Source organism: Dendrobium catenatum, unplaced genomic scaffold (assembly GCF_001605985.2).
Source record: "Dendrobium catenatum unplaced genomic scaffold, ASM160598v2 fragScaff_scaffold_123, whole genome shotgun sequence".
NCBI lineage: Eukaryota > Viridiplantae > Streptophyta > Magnoliopsida > Asparagales > Orchidaceae > Dendrobium > Dendrobium catenatum.
In genome coordinates, this window is record NW_021318585.1 from 2009021 (window position 1) to 2027098 (window position 18078).

An 18078-nucleotide genomic window follows, 5' to 3' on the forward strand; every position below is an offset into this window, starting at 1 on the left:
TAACAAACGCCTTCTTACATGGCAATCTTGACAAAATCATCTACATGAGACAACTAAAAGGCTTTGAAGATGAGATTCATCCCGATCATGTCTCAAGAAAGCGATCTACAGCCTCAAACAAGCACATCGGCAGTGATTCAACTTTTTTTCCACATACCTATACACACGGTTTTTCTCATGGGAAAGCAGATTCATCTCTCTTTGTTCTTCACAAAGATAATATTCATATCTATATAGCTATCTATGTGGATGACATACTTTTAACAGGCAATAACTCTTCCATGACCGCTAAATCATCTCTCAGCTGAACAATCGGTTCTCCATGAAACATCTCGGTCTTACCAAAAACTTCTTGGTAATTCAACTTAAGACGGATAATAAATCCTATTTCCTATCTCAAACAAATTACGCCACTTCAATTCTTAAGCTGGCTGGCATGAGCAAAAGCAAAGCACTGTCCAACCCGTCTTGTACCAAGGTTCCAGACTCCTACAGCAAACCTGCTGACCGATCCTAAGCTATACAGACAGATCACGGGCTCTTTGCAATGCCTCACATTAACAAGGCCAGACATCTCCAATGTGGTCAATTTACTTTGTCAAAATATGCACAATCTAACCTCCACAATCTAACCTCTCATCACTTCTATTTACTTCATCGCTTATTAAGATACATCTATGGCACGCTTTCATTTGGCCTTCCTATTTTGTAGGGTACACTGGAGCTAAAATCATTCTCAGATGCAGACTGAGCAGGTGACAAGGCAACAAGGAAATATCCGGCTACTGCACCTTCTTGGGCAACACTCATCTCTTGGAGTGTCAAAAAGCAGCATACAGTAGCTTACTCCTCAACAGAAGCTGAGTACATGGCCATAGCATCAGCTCTTACTGACATTATCTGGTTGAGAAGACTTCTGCTCGACTTCAATATTCAACTCACCTCTCCTACAAGCCTACACTGTGATAGTATGTCTGCTATAGCACTCGCCAACAATCATGTCTTCCATGCACGAATGAAGCATATTGAAATCGATCATCACTTCATTCGTGGTCACATTCTGTCGCAAAAAGTCAACAACTTTCCAGTTTCTACCAAAGATCAAATAGCAGATATCTTCACCAAACCGCTCTCGACCAAAAGATATCATTGGCTTCGTGACAAGCTTATTGTCCATTCCGGTCCATTAGCTTGCGGGGGTATAATAAAGGACACATGTACAACTACTTAAATACCTGCTTATATACCTGTATCTAGAATTAGGACTCTCGACTTGTCTATATATACTCCTACTACATCCACTTATGCATGCAACTTGATTAGACAATACAATTCTATTCTTCTCTGTTCATAATAATAGTACTTAAAAATCAATATTATATTCTTAAGATTAAGCGACCAACTAGAAATTAAGAAGCAGAATCCTAAGTGAGAAAGAATGAAGATATGGAACTGAGAAGCATTTTCAAGAAGAAGATTGTGAGCAAGAAGCTCCTAGCACCAGTAAAAACGTTTATAAAATAGCGAGGGATTGAGCATGAAGTGAAGAAGCACCACGAAGTGACTAGCTCCAATGAGAGAACTAATGAGTAATGACTTGATTGTTAGCAGATAACACAACTCTGGAACGATCCGCGTATGACCCACCAGACAAACGGTTAAATGCCATCCTGGACTGTACAAACAATAGGCACTCAACTGTTCTTGTATAGAGACTTTAGTATAAATACGTGTCACCTGTTATGAAATAAAGCAAAAAAGTATTTCGTGTTCTTTCTCTCTTTGGTGTGCTTGGTTTATCTCTGTGCTTGTAGATTAACATTGATGACTACCAAAAAAGCGAGGAGAAACAAACGATAACTAGTTATTGTGCTAAATACTGAATCGAACCATAAAAACTAAATTAGAATTTCACTTTGAGCAAGAATTGACGGCACAACGCTATAATGTGGTTTAATGAAGAGGTGTATATCGGTGAGCTTGCACTTCACAATTAAGTAATGTGCAGAATCAATGAATTGCTTCACTTCACTCTTATAGCACGCTTTCAATAGTGCTTTTACAACACTGGCTGCAACATACCCATTCAAAATGTCTAATATCACTAATTGAATCGCGGCAAGTGCCTACCAAATAAAGCCTAATAAAATACTAAACTGATGCATACTTTGCATAGAGAAGCAATTCAATTTCAGAAAATCCAATAAGTACCTCAACTTTTCTCATTTCAGCTTCAGTTTTTGCTTTCTGATGGTTTTCCCAAGCGTCAATTTTGATTTCTTCCCGTTTAAACCTAAAAAATATATGTTCATGATGAATTTGTATTACAATACATGATAACAACTGTTACTTGCAATAGGAGTGTGAACTTGGGCAGCTACCAAGACCACTGAATTAAGATTAGAGCATCATAAATGGCAAACCGAGTTCTTTTGTATACCTGGCTAAATATTTGGCCTTTTCAGCCTCTTCCCAAGCTGCAGCACGAGCCTCTACAACATTCTTGGATTGCTGGTCTACTGAATTCATATTCAAGGTGGCAGATGCATCTGTTTCTTCTTCCTCCTTGCTCGCCCAGGCAGTAATGTTCATCTTACCCAACTGTGTTCCAAGTACCATTATCTCCCTTCTAGTTCTGATTCTTAGCTCCTTTTCAGACAATGCTTTATCCCTATTGAAATCAGCAGATTCAATTGTAGTTGCAGTTCTTGGGGGTGTAGATGGTCTGGAAGAAGTTGGGCTCCTTGTAGGTGTTGTTGCTCTCACGGGAGTTCCAGTTTGAGAGGGCTCTTGGCTAGCAATGGGGGTCATTTCAGTGCCCATATCCCTCATGGAAACAGATTTTACTGTTGTTGGGGAAATACTGAATGTAGTTCCAATGACAGCAGATGCTGAAGTATCACGCTCGCTAAGACTAACTGCACAAAGTTAAGTATCGAAATCAAGTCCCCACAACCATGAACGTTGATGAAAAATGCAAGATCCGCCAAAATACAAATTAAATCAATATCAGGCTCATTTCAGAATGTTAAAAAGTAATTTTAAGACTTGGTTACAATTAAAGTGAAAAAAAGAATCTTAGGCCGAATATATAGCAGAAGATAAAAATTAACACATTAAGAAAAAAATCAAAGATTGATTGTTAAAACCAAAATAGAACTTATGAGGCACACTTTTCCTTTTACAAAGTTGGATTGGGGTGGGCTAAGAAAGCACAGGGAAGACGAGATGATTTCTATATCCCTTTTTTTTTAATTTTGTTAAAAAGCAATTACCTGAAGTCATCCAAATAAGTGAAGCCCCAAATTTTGGGTTATAAATTGGCAAATGCCTCGTGTTATTCCTTCGGCCGTCCCATGCATATTTAATGGAAATTGAAAGAATTTAGGATAATAAAAAAATACATTCTCACAATAATTTATAATTATACTTCTCATAATAAGAATTATAAAATTTAAATAACAAATAGTTGTTGTCAATATAATTCGCTCATGCTTATGTTCTACATTAGTAAGAGAGCGTACACCAATCCCACTCCAAACTATGCATTTGCAGTAGCCTCATGAAGTGCTTATGCAAGATTGAAAATGTCATTTAACCTTTAAAAAAATACCACATTAAAAACCAAAATGAATTTTTTTAAACCTTCCAATTAATATTAATTAGAAGAACAAAAAATCTTAAAATCTCGCATGCTTATAATTGAATCAAGCGTCTCAACAAGACAAACCCAACAAACTCATACATGTCAATGGTGCAAAATGGAGCGTACAATAGCACATGACGCGGCGCACATACGGCGCTGTTTGCGCCATGCATGGGTAACGGCATATAATAGCTCGTATTTTGGTTTTGCTATTTTTTTTTTTTTTTCTGGAGTCATTATAACTCCAAAGTGCAATCCGTCTTTGCCATGGTATTTTGATTGAAGTATTTTACTTACACTAATTTTTTTATAATTTTTGGACACCGGTGAAAATCCTTGAGGAATTGGTACATGTCGGTACAAGTTAGGATTTCGAGATTGTCAGGTGTCCATTTTGCAAACCGATTTCACCAATATTTTTTAAATAATATGTTTTATTTTATGGATATTTTTTTGTAATTTTTAAATTACTGAAATGATTTATATGAACTTTAAACTAAAGAATTAATTAAATTAAATATTATATTAATATTATAATATTATTTTATTAAAATATTTGATGTCATTATAAAACTTTATTAAAACATGATTTCCTTAAAGCATTTCGGCAACAGAGCGTTTTAGAGAGAGAGAGAGGAATGTGAGGAAAGAGAAAGAAGGAAAACCTAGGATTTGAAGGCCGCGGTGTGATTTTCGTCCGTCAGATCAGTTGGGATAATTGCTCGACTTGCTGTAAGGAATCCATACCCTAATTTTGATTTCTAAAATTTTGTGTTTTTAACATTTTTCTGATCAAATTGTGTTTCCGTTAACGAAAAATGTGAATAACTTTATATTGGCAAAATTTTCACCACGTAACTTTTTGTATTTTATAGAGATCATGATTATGAATATTTTGAATATTTATTTGAGATTTTCACCAAATGATTTTGAAAATATAGCAATTTTTGTCTTATCCGAAATATATTTAGACCTTAAAAATAATGTAATACAAGAAAAGTCTTAAAATATCATTTTATACAATTCCTAGTATTTTGAATATTTTTTGAAATTGTGCATTTTTGCCTAATATGATTTTTATTGTCTACCATTATGATATTTTTGCATCTTCATAATAAAGCTCAATTATGAATTATTTGCTGCAATGTATTGAAAATATATGTTGATATGTGCTTGAGTAATAACTGGTCGTTATTACTGTTATAGTATCATGATAATAATATGTGTGTGTGAAACAAATAAGTAAAGTCTGGTTAACCCGTTGGTTGGAGACTGATTGACCTGTATAGGATAGTGCGCCGACGGGCTTTCCTTTAAATGATGTGGTTTGATATTATCTTCTATTAATTCACATGATAGATTGATTGGGAGTTATAAGGAAATTACTACTGTGCCGAGGCGCAAAGAGTGACGATTCTATTTACTGAGTCAACGGTTTACTAACACTGAAAAATACCGTGATAGTCAAGACTTCTACTTGTTTAACGTGACTACTGCAATACATGTTTTGAGGCATTATTCTTATATTGTACGGATTTATTGTCCTTGCACGAATTTATTGTTATTGCATTATTCTACTATTTCTGCCACTGAATTATTATTGTTACTGATATTATCTGATACTGAGCATGTGATATATTGAGCACGTAATGTATAGAATTATTGAGCATGTGATTGATATATTGAGCTTGAGATTGAGATACTGATTTAATGCTGATAGATAATAACTGAATAGCATGTGAACACTCTTATATGATTTTACTACATTGATTTGATTTCAACTGTCTTTACCAATATTTTGATTCAAAGCTTTATCTTATTTCTTTACTGATTTGCATTACGAATATGACAATTGCTTTATAAATTTGATACTCGTACTAGTTTACTGCTTTACAAACTTCCGTATTGTAGTATTTTAGTGTTTATAGATTCTACTACTATATGTGAATTTTATGATAATGACATGAATCCTTTAAGAAATTGTGTTAATGTTATGGCGTCTACTGGAAGCGACGCGTTGTATGGCCTGAATACAGTGACAAGTGTGCAAGGGCCACTGCACCCGCGCCCGGGTGCAGTGTTAAATAGGCAAGGGTTCTCATATCAAGGACGGATGTGGGCAAAAAAGCTAGTCCATGAAACTAAAATTAGGATTGGAACTTGGAATATAGGTTCCCTTACAGGAAAATTAATGGAATTAATAGATATTATAATTCATATGAAGTTAAATATTTTGTGCATTCAGGAAACTAAATGGGTTGGAGAGAATGCTAAGGAAATTGATAGTTTAGGATTTAAACTTTGGTATTCGGGTAGGAGTCGTAATAGAAATGGTGTAGGTGTTATTATAAATAATAGTTTAAAGGATAATGTTATAAAAATTAATAGGATTGGAGATAGAATTATACCTTTAAAGATTATTATTAATGATAAGATCGTTAATATTATAAGTGCTTATGCTCCTCAAGTAGGTTTGGATATGAGTTCTAAATTAAATTTTGGAATGACTTAATTAATACAAAAGATACCTCTTGAAGAAAGAGTTTTTATTTGAGGAGATTTAAATGGACATGTTGGTAGAGAGGTAGATGATTTTAAAAGCATTCATGGTGGCCATGGATTTGGAACAACGAATGAAGGTGGTAATACCATATTGGATTTTTGTTTAGCTTATGATTTTTCAATTGCTAATACCTTATTTAAGAAAAAGAATGAGCATCTCATCACTTATAAAAATGGATATAGTATAACCCAGATTGACTATTTTCTTATTAAAAAATTAAATCGTTTAGATTGCAAAGATTGTAAAGTTATTCCGAGTTAAAATTTATGTACCCAACATCGATTATTAGTTTTGGACTTTAAGATAAAGGGGCATAAAATAAAAAATAAAGTAAAACAATTTTCTAGGATTAAATGGGGGAATTTAAAGAATATTAACAAAAATATTTTTGGAGATAAGATTTTAGATCTTAAGATTTTGTCTGTGCATGAGGATGCTAATATTATGTGGGAAAAAGTGGCTAGTGATATTAAGAATATTGCAAAAGATGTCCTTGGAGTATCAAAGGGAAAAGCTCCTAATAGTAAAAATAGTTGGTGGTGGAATCCTAATGTGCAAGAAAAAATTAAAAATAAGAAGCTTTGTTATAAAAATTGGTTTAATTTTAAAAATTCTGATAATTGGGAAATATATAAAGTTGCTCGTAAGGATGCTAAGAAAGCAATATGCGATGCAAAGGCATTAGCTTTTAGTGATTTATATAATAGATTAGATACTAAAGAGGGAGAAAGATATATGTATAAGTTAGCCAAACAAAGAGATAGGAGTAGTAAGGATTTAGTTCAAGTGAAGTGTATTAAAGATGAAGATCAAAAAATACTTTTCTTAGAAGATGATATTCAACAAAGATGGATGAGATATTTTGCTAAACTTTTTAATGAAGATTGTGAAAATAAGATTGACTATAGTGACCTTAGCACCCTAGATGAAAATAAAGATTTATGTTTTTATCGGCGTATTAGTAAAACTGAAGTTAAAGAGGCTTTAAAGAAAATGAAGGGTGGAAAAGCTGTTGGACCTGATGATATTCCAATAAAGGTGTGGAAATGCTTAGGAGATGAAGGAATTTCATGGCTTACTAAACTTTTTAATACTATTTTGAAGACTAAAAAGATGCCAGATGAGTGGAGAATGAGTATGTTAATTCCTATTTTTAAGAATAAAGGTGATGCACAAGATTGTGCGAATTATAGAGGTATTAAGTTAATGTGTCATACTTTAAAACTATGGGAGCGAGTTATGGAGCATAGGTTGCGGCGTGATACTAATGTTTCTCAAAATCAATTTGGATTCATGCCGGGTAGGTCGACTATGGAAGCCATACATTTATTAAGAGGTTTGATGGAGAAATATAGAGAAAATAAGGAGGATCTACATATGATATTTATTGATTTAGAAAAAGCATATGATAAAGTTCCAAGAGAAGTGCTATGGAGAGTTCTTAAAAAGAAAGGAGTCAATAATGCTTATATTCAAATCATTAAAGATATGTATGCAGGAGCTATTACTTGTGTTCAAACACAAGGTGGATTGACCAAGTATTTCCCTATTTCGGTTGGGTTACATCAAGGATCAGCCTTAAGCCCATATCTTTTTACTTTAGTCATGGATGTTCTCACTAGACATTTGCAAGAGGATGTACCTTGGTGTATGCTTTTTGCTGATGATATTCTTCTTGTTGATAAGACTAGAGAGGGAGTTGAAGGTAAACTTGAATTATGGAGGTCAACCTTAGAGTCTAAAGGTTTTCGCTTGAGTAGATCTAAAACAGAATATATGGAGTGTAATTTTAGTAGTAATAGACCTACTGAAGGGATTGTGACTTTGGGCGATCAAGTCATTAATAAGAGTACACGTTTTAGATATCTTGGATCTATTGTTCAGAGTGATGGTGAAATAGATGGGGATATTATCAACAGAATTCAAGTTGGATGATTGAAGTGGAGGAATGCATCGGGCTTGTTATGTGATAGAAATGTACCCCTCAAACTTAAGGGAAAATTCTATAAGATGATAGTGAGGCCTGCAATGCTTTATGGTGCCGAATGTTGGCCATTAAAAGAGAAGCATAATACTAAGTTAAGTGTGACAGAGATGAGGATGCTCAGGTGGATGAGTGGCTTTACCCTTAGAGATAAGATACGAAATGAACATATACATGAAAAGGTTGGAGTAGCTCCAGTAGAAGATAAAATTAGAGAGAGTCGCCTTAGATGGTTTGGCCACATAAAACGACGGCCTTTCGATGACCCGGTTAGGAGAGTAGAGGTATTAGATTTGACTTATATTAAGAAAGGTAGGGGTAGACCTAAAAAGACTTGGTTAGAAAATATTAGGAATGACCTTTCTTTATTAGATTTAAACGAGAATTTGACTTTTAATAGGACACAATGAAGAAAAAGGATTCATGTAGCCGACCCCACATAGTGGGATAAAGACTTGATGTTGTTGTTGTATTTTTCCAGTCCTTAATTTAAGAAGAAATAAAAACAACGAGGATTTGACTATCAATTCTTAAAAGTAATGCCCTTTTATTATAAAGAGGGTAATTTATAAGGATAGAAATTTCTCTAATATTCTTCTTGACAGGAAATGGCATGAGCTCACAAACCTTGTAGTGGATCTGCTCTAGAGGATGGTATCTGGCTGCAGCTTGAACCATCGGAGCTCAAAACCTCAATGATCTTTGGTGTATTCCTTCAAGATGCCAAAATAATAACTTTTATTAATGATTTGTACCTCTAAATACAAATATTTCGATAAAGAAAGCAACTGAACTCCTCAACAGAGAATAAGGACTATACTGAGAACACCATTCCTCCGTGCAACAAGCCTTTTCCCAGCACCGAAGGGATTCACCATAATATTATGCATCCCATGTACTATGCACTTTACATACCTTCTGAACATCTTAAAGAAGATTTTCAGGCATGCAAGAAAAGATATATAAGAAAAGCGAATATTATATATATATATAGAGAGAGAGAGAGAGAGAGAGACTTTTCTCCTCCTAGAAGGAGAATCATTGTTCTCCGCCCAATTGGATTTCCATATTTAGATCATCAAATGCAAGATCAAAACTAGAAATTATATTTAACATCATTAAAACAAGTATGAGAAAAAGATTGAATTAGTCATAATATAGTTGAGGATTATTTTATTCCTTCATAAAGAGTCAAGGAATCATTTTGATCTTTTTCTCAAACAAATCTCAATGGATAATTCTGCATGTATTACATTATTTAATGAACCATTGACTTGAACGGATCAGTGGCCAGATAGTTTGAGGAGATTGTTGCTTTTCAAGGTCATTGATTAAAACTTTGATCTTCATCCTTAATACACTTCACTTGAATTAAATTCTTACTACTCATATCTCTTTGTTTAGCTAACTTATACATATATCTTTCGCCCTCCTTAGTATCTAATCTATTTTATAAATCATTAAAAGCTAAAATCTTTGCATTACAAATTGTTTTCTTAGACTCCTTACGAGCCACTTTATATATTTTATAATTATCAGAATTTTTACAACTAAACCAATTCATATAACAAATCTTCTTATTTTTTATCTTTTCTTACATATTTTGATTCCACCACCAACTATTTTTACTATTAATTATTTTTTCCTTTGATACTTCAAATATATCTTTTGCAATATTCTTAATATCACTAGCTACTTTTTCCTACATAACATTAGCTTTCTCATGCACAAACAAAATCTTAAGATTTAGAATCTTACTCTCAAAAATATTTTTGTTAATATTCTTTAAATGCCCCCGAATTATGGAGGTCAACCTTAGAGTCTAAAGGTTTTCGCTTGAGTAGATCTAAAACGGAATATATGGAGTGTAATTTTAGTAGTAATAGACCTAGTGAGGGGATTGTGACTTTGGGCGATCAAGTCATTAATAAGAGTACACGTTTTAGATATCTTGGATCTATTGTTCAGAGTGATGGTGAAATAGATGGGGATATTATCAGCAGAATTCAAGTTGGATGGTTGAAGTGGAGGAATCCATCGGGCTTGTTATGTGATAGAAATGTACCCCTCAAACTTAAGGGAAAATTCTATAATATGGTAGTGAGGCCTGCAATGCTTTATGGTGCCGAATGTTGGCCATTAAAAGAGAAGCATAATACTAAGTTAAGTGTGGCAGAGATGAGGATGCTCAGGTGGATGAGTGGCTTTACCCTTAGAGATAAGATACGAAATGAGCATAAATGTGAAAAGATTGGAGTAGCTCCAGTAGAAGATAAGATTAGAGAGAGTCGCCTTAGATGGTTTGGTCACATAAAACGGCGGCCTTCCGATGACCCGGTTAGGAGAGTATAGTAGAGGTATTAGATTTGACTTATGTTAAGAAAGGTAGGAGTAGACCTAAAAGACTTGGTTAGAAAATATTAGGAATGACCTTTCCTTATTAGATTTAAACGAGAATTTGACTTTTAATAGAAATGAAGAAAAAGGATTCATGTAGTCGACCCCACGTAGTGGGATAAAAGCTTGATGTTGTTGTTGTTGTTGTTGTTGTTAATGTTGGCCATTAAAAGAGAAGCATAATACTTAGATTTGACTTTTATAGATACAACTGCTATGATTTGATTGGTAACATGCATATTGTTTCTTTATCGTGCTTTGAATTCAGTTGTAGGTTTTGATAACCTGCTGGCCTTTTTAAGCTCATTATATGTGGTTAAATGATTTCATGTCATTGCAGGGGAGCAGGAGTGTGAGACAGGTCTAAATTCTTCAAGTTCTATTTCTTTTTATTATAGTCATGAATAGTGTCTATAATTTTTTGAAATGAATATAGATGTGTACATAGATGATTTATAGTATAAAATCTATTTTGTTATTTATTACTGATAGATGATATAAAATAGTTCTGATAATTATTTATTTAAAGAATAAATTAATATTTTTTTCAATTTAGATTCTAAGGCATCACACAGCACATGACGCAAGGCACAAATGGTGCACAATATTTTGTTAACATGTTATAAATTTCAAATTATAAATTATAAATAATTTTTTTTAGGTTTATATATTAATTTAATAATTAACTATTAATTAATTAAATATCAAATGAATAAAATATTAAAAATTTAAAGGATTTAAAGCTATCATTTTTGCTATTTGGCGGGATTTAGACTAAATTATGCTTAAACCCTACTCAAATCTATTGATGTGAGTTTTTGTAGTATTTAAAATTGACATTTTTGTTGTTTAACAGGATATTTATGCTTAAAGTTTATTTTAATCAACCTATTGTTTGTTATTTAATGGTATTTAATATTAATAAATATATATTTATTATTTTATATTGTGCACCATATTTAAAATAGCACGTGTCGTGCTGTTCGCTATGCACCATGGCTCCACGAGGAACTTTGCACCGTGGTGCACCATTCACCATTGACAAGTATGAACGAGCCTAAGATTGCTTGATTTTCACATCATTAAGACTTAAATGTTTAAGAAATGGTATAAGACCGAGGGAATCAATAAAGGCTATCGGATATAGTGTTTTAGATTTTGGTTATATTTATGGGGCGTGTTATTTTAAAAAATTTATAAACAGAACATTACTCTCTACATGAAGAGGAGCTTAGAGTCTGAGCTTGAACTTGAGCTTAAGATTTAAGAGAGCATAGAGGCTCTAAGGATTTCAGAGCACCACCGCCAAATCATCATCTAAAAGTCAACAAACCACTGATCAACCACTATCGTTGAAACAACACCTGCCGTCGTAGTTGGACAACCACATGATCGTCACCATTGGAACACTGCCATTGAACCACCACCATTGGAACATCAACTGACCAGTGTCATTGAACCACTACCTGAACGCCACCATTGGAAAACTATCCAACCTTCAATAAACCATCACCTGATTATAGATCTTAAATTTCAGCCAAATTTAAGATGTCCTAACCATAGGAAAACAAACTATTTAATACATACAATCCAAAAGGAAATCTCTAAACAATCTCTACATTCCAATTTCCCTCCTAAACTTCTCCTAAAACCTTCCTAATCTACTCTTTTGAACTAGGCGGTTTGATCAGCATATGCAAGAGGCGGAACTTCTCCGCCCCTGTTGTCTGTAAGCCAGTCCTGTATGGACCGAACTAATAAATTAATAGGTAGAAAACAAAAAAATTTGATCACTTTTTCAAAATTTGAAAGTTCTCTACCTAATGCATGCAGGGATGTCACTATTTGAGTAAATCTAGTGTACATGTGTGAGATGGTTTCATTAGATTTCATGCAAAAGAATTTATAACATGCAATAAAATGTTTAATTTAGATTATTTGACCTCACTAGTACATTCATATGTAATACATAGTTTATCCCAAATGTCCTTGCTAGTGGTACAGGTAGAAACTCTCATGTTATCTTCAGAGTTCAGACTTAAGAGCATAGAAAAAATAGTTCAAATATTTTACATTTAATTGAGTTAAATTCGTATCCTCATTTCTCCATTCATTAAACGGTACTTCAGTTTTGATGCCATTAACAAAACGAAAGGGTGCAGAATAACCTTCTTGTACCAAAAGCCACATGTGAAAATCAATAGATTGCAAGAAAGTGGATATGTGAATTTTTCAAAAATCAAACAATCTATTATTAAATAAAGGTGGACGAGTTATAGAATAACCATTCACGATGTTTCTATAACCGAAATGTGCAATGGATCATTTTTCTCAAGGTTTTCTAAAAAGCTAATTGTGAGAACCGCTCTGATACCAATTGAATGTTTGATGTAGAATGTTAAACCTCAGTGAACTATCCCTAGGCACACCAAGAGGGGGAGTGAAATTGATTGTTTTTAAAAATTACTTTAACACAAAATAATTTTTGAGATTTTTTTAATACTTAAAAACAAGCAATATTATTCCCCGATGCGAAAGCAAATAAATGAAACAAGATTTATAACTATGGTGATGATGAGTTACTTTAATCAATATATCATCAAAAAAATAATTTTTAACATGCAATTTCCAAAAAATTAAAGCATCGAAAAATAAATTATAAAAGTAAAACTCGGAATGAATACACTGGAATTTTATAATAGTTCGGTCAAATAATGACCTACGTCCACTCCCCAGAGTACTCTCCGAGTATTGCACTAAAACTTTCGTATCTCACCTTTAGCCCCATCAACTAGGCGAAGAAGTCCTTATAATTTTTTTCACCAACCTGATGCGGCAGAGAACCTTGACCTCTTTTTCACCCTCCTGGTGAAGGCAAAGAACATAGCAATCATTTTTCACCCTCCTAGTAAAGATAGAAAACCTAGCAATCCTTTTTCACCCTCCACGTGAAGGAAAAAAACCTCGACGGTCTTCGAGCTGGTGATCTTCTTCCCAAAACCACCCAAAAAATCAAGCAAGACACTTGGATGAAATAAGAAAAAAGCTTGCTCGGAGCAACCGTGTGAAAACCCCTCACACTCATCCCTCACACACAAACTCTCCTTTATCCTTTACAACGCTCTTTAAGATCTCTTATCTAAGCTCTCTCTCTAGAAAATTCAACAACCAAAGACTTGAAACAAGTCTATTAAGGGAGCTTAAATAAAAGGCTTCAAAAAAAATCCTAATAATTCAATTTTGTCAACACTAGTCGTACAACACAATTCCAAATCATACAATACAATTAGTTCAAATAGCCATGTTAGTATTATACGAAGAATAAGGCGTTGTACAATCAGTTCAAGTATTTTATCTGATCATCCAGTATGATATAAAGCATCGCCTAGTATGATTAGTTCAATCGAATTGGATTATCATCATGTATGATTGACAGCAAATAATTTTCATCCCATATAAAGATTGGGTCGTACAATATGATTGGTCAAATCGTACAATACGATCTGACTAGATAAAGTTATCCAAATTCGATCCTTTAATTGCAGTAGTTTAGGCAAGATTTGCTGATATTGTACAATACAATATGTATCATATGGTATGATTAGTATAAATTTTGAATTTCAAAATATTGCCTAAAATATGATTTGGCAACTGAAATCTTGATATTAACTGATTGTCCTGTACAATCTAGATCGTATAATATGATGAGTTCAAATAGCTTTAATTATTTTAATTAGCCGTTATAATAATTTTTCTAATAGCTAATTGTACAGTACGATTAGTTCAAAAAATTACACTTCTAATTTTCACACTTTCTCACTCCCCTAAGTATGTGTCTGTACAGTCACCAAGTTTAGTATCCACCAAATACAAGACCTTAACTCAAGAAATGTATAAATAAATAAAAGTAAAAATATATACTCTTAAAGACAATTAAACCTATTCTACCCAGTATTAAGTTGATCACTTTGTGCGGTGTACGGCGGACCTAAAATGTTAGTGCACAAGAACAAATATTCAATAATAATAATAACAATAGATGACATAGTAGACAACCCAATAATATTTTTTATCTTCAGAATCACAAAATGTGGGTCCAGATTTGCGACACTATCACCATCAAACCTTTGTCACCCAACTATGAACCATTGACCACTGTCACCCGATTACGATCGTCCGGCCTCAGTCTCCTGACAAGGCCATCCGATTCCCATCGCCTAGCTAAGGAATCTGACCCTAGTCGCACAACTAAAGTCCTCCAATCATCTCAATCGATTATGATCCTCTAACCTCTATTGCCCAACTATGATCCTCCGACCACAGTCCACCGTCGCTTAAATATGATCCTCCAACTTATATCATGGCACCAAAATCTCTTGACTACATTACTTTATCCTAAAGCCTTCTTCTTATCATTGTCACCTAGCTACACTGACACCTGTTGGCTTCAACACCTATCATCGCTAACTTTCATGCTATTGTTTATAAGATCGATGCAAACCATCGACACGAACTCTAACTCCCAACATCAGTATGGAGGTTTTTGTTAGACTTATTAGTCTCTAGTCTCATCTCCTCGAAGCGGTAAGACCAAATAAACAAGAAAATGGCATCTTAAATCTAAATCCCATGGCTCAAGGTTCTCACAATTTTAACCACATAATATGTTATATGTATTATATATTTTCACATTGAATCAGTGTCTTCCCTAGAGGAAGAGCAACATTGCAATCAATAATAAACACTAATGAAATCATTTTAACTTGGACAAGCTCCATGGTTGTTTCATTTCATGGGTTTTACAAATAAGAAATCAGGTATCCTTACTAATCCTTTCTTATATGTGCATGTGTTGGATTTTTGGATAAAGTTACAATTTAAACTCATTATGTCTCTACTTTCATAAATATTCTGGCTCACAATATAGTGGAGTAAAATTTTCATATACAAATAAATAATGTTTTATTATTTTTTCAGTCTAGATAACCTTTAAACACATTTGTACAACCATAAGCTCTAAAACACATATGATTGAAAAATAAGGATGATCTACTAATTTTATGCTATTTGCAAGGAGATACCTTCAAGTGTACTGCAAAGCCAAGCATGCCATTATATTTCACAGCATTTCCAAGCTATGTTTTGTATGTTAGACTTTATCTTTTAAGCATCATGAATTTCAAACCGCATAATGCTAAGTTGTTATAGATTGAGTGACAATTATCATTTCCCTGGCAAAAGCATGTATTAATGCATTCAAAATGGAAAGTTCTCCAATTCAGAAACGGATCAAAGGTAACTTGTGCAAGAAACCACCGGGTATGCAAAGGCAACAAAATAAGATATTTATGCTTTTAAAAGTTTACTTGGGTAAGCAGACTACGGACAATTTACTTACTTGCAGTATCTGGCACAGAGTCCTCAACCATAGGAGCCGACTTCATGCTCCAGTCCACAAGAGAGTAAGCCTCCGGTACTCCAGTTACCCCCTTCTTCCTGACCATCTCCTTCCTTCCCTGGTACAGATCGACCTTCTTAGTGCCCGGCTCCTCCGTTACTTCTAAAATCACCTTCGATGCCACAGCCTGCTGCTTGCCACAATACCCTATTAACCCGGTCTTCTTCTGCTGCGCCGCCCAACCTTTCCCTTGCCTAATCGAAGTAGGGCTCGCGATCCACTTCTGCGCGTCATCCCACTTAGAAGGTGCCGGCTTCGAGAACGACGGCATGAGAACCGACCGATGATGCTGAGCACGCTCCGCTCTCTGGAACTCGAACCCCGACAACACGCTCTCTGTGTCCGGCGAATCTTCTTCCTGTGATGGAATCTTAGAACTCAGGCTCACAATTTCCACATCCTTGCAGTTCTCCACTGTGCTCGTACCTAACAAAACGAAACTTCAGCACAGATCAGGCTATAGAGCTCACACGAAGCAAATCAATAAAGATGCATTGAGATCTCACGCCGGTTCTCTGCCTCTCCGATGTCAGATGTTAGGGAAAACCTCGCCTCGAGCTCCTCCTTCTCAACCTGCCTCCTCTTTTCCACTCCGAGAAGCATGGCCCTGAGTTTACCAGGTGAAAACCCGCCACCCTGCAGCACGAAATAGGATGAGCTCGTCAGCGTCCAGGAAGAATGTACCAGCCGACAACAATGGCAGGAAATCAAACGGCAAACGGGAACCTCTCAGATCAAATATTGTTTTCTGTGATAGCATTGGGTAAAGAGAAAGCTGAGATCGGAGGTGTGTGTCCGAGAAACAGAGAAGATTGGAGGATTTTTACCGTTGGTGAATGTTGCTCAATCCGTTCGTAGTCCATTGGGAATTGAGAGACTTTCAACCTCCGCAAGCAACTGGGAAGACAAGAAGGACAGCCGGAGATGGAAGTTCGAAGGTAACCTCGCCGCTGCTCACCGCCGCAATAGTGTGACCAGTGTAGAATTATTACTAATACAATGAACGGAATACCATGGACATTCGTTTCCTGGATATTACAATGATGCCATTGCTGAAGCCGTTGGTCAAATCTATGGTCTGACCGGTCGACCTGTTGCTACTTGGATGAATATGCTGTCCTTGCACGCCTGTAAGGCGTGAAGTTTATATTGATTTTATCAAATTTAAGGGTAACAATATCGCGCTCTTCGATAAACACCTACACCTAACAGGATTTTGATCATTCCTCTTACCTGGACCATTACAAGTATATTAGTGTGGCGTGGCGCATGCGCGCATTGTAATTGGAATTGAGTTTATTCCAGTTGTTTGATAGATGTCCATAGTGGTGGATGCATGGAGCTGACATCTTGATCTGTGGTGTCAGATTTAAATTTATTTTATAGGCTACATCTGATTGTATTAATAAGTTTGGCAAATTAAAGCAAGAGAATCAATTAAGAAATTTAATAGGTGTGAAGAGTAAGTGAGAAGCTAAAAGTTTACTGTAGGGCTGTCAATTCCTGACACGACCCGCTAACCCGACCCGAAAAATCCGGGTTCGGGTCAACCCGTGAAAGAAACGGGTCGGGTCCGGGTTTAAGGATTTGACCCGTTTATATATTCGAATCGGATTCGGGTCAACCCGTCAACCCGCAGGTCGACCCGAATAACCCGCGAAGCATATAACGCGTTTACTCGTTTTAATAAAATGCGCGGCCGAGCCCGCGAGTTCGAGAGTCGAGACGGTTCTAGGGTTTCATTTCTCGGTTTCTCCTCGCTCTCACGCTCTGGCATTGGGGTGGAGCCGTGGAGGCGTGGAATCGTGGAGGAGCTGATGGAGGTTCTTCACTTCTTGATATCTTCTTCTGATCTTCTGAAACATCTGTGATCTGGCTTCAGAATTCTTCCTTGAATCCTCTTCCTTTCTCCATTTCTCAGTTGCGACTTGACACGGTTGGTAATATCTTGAATAACTCTTAAATCTTTAATATTTGAAGTGTTGGTTTGATACTTTGATGGTGGTCGGTTGTTTCGATTTCTATTTTAT

The 18078-nt window shown here is 35.2% G+C and overlaps 1 protein-coding gene across 3 annotated transcripts in view; it reads right to left on the minus strand.

The window, feature by feature from the left end:
* LOC110099570 overlaps nt 1-17455 on the minus strand; it is a 31545-nt gene extending 14090 nt beyond the window's left edge. The window contains exons 1-6 of one of the 3 annotated variants that reach the window (XM_020826766.2): nt 16876-17453; nt 16775-16796; nt 16555-16684; nt 15989-16474; nt 2441-2918; nt 2212-2293 (exon numbers count right to left, since the gene is read on the minus strand). In XM_020826766.2, the coding sequence (XP_020682425.1) occupies nt 2212-2293; nt 2441-2918; nt 15989-16474; nt 16555-16651 (1143 nt within the window). In that variant the 5' untranslated portion in view covers nt 16652-16684; nt 16775-16796; nt 16876-17453. Of the gene's footprint in view, nt 1-2211; nt 2294-2440; nt 2919-15988; nt 16475-16554; nt 16685-16774; nt 16797-16875 lie in introns of all 3 variants that reach the window. The other 2 variants (XM_028698269.1, XM_020826765.2) reach the window with 2 other exon arrangements.
* Between the last annotated feature and the right edge of the window lie 623 nt (nt 17456-18078).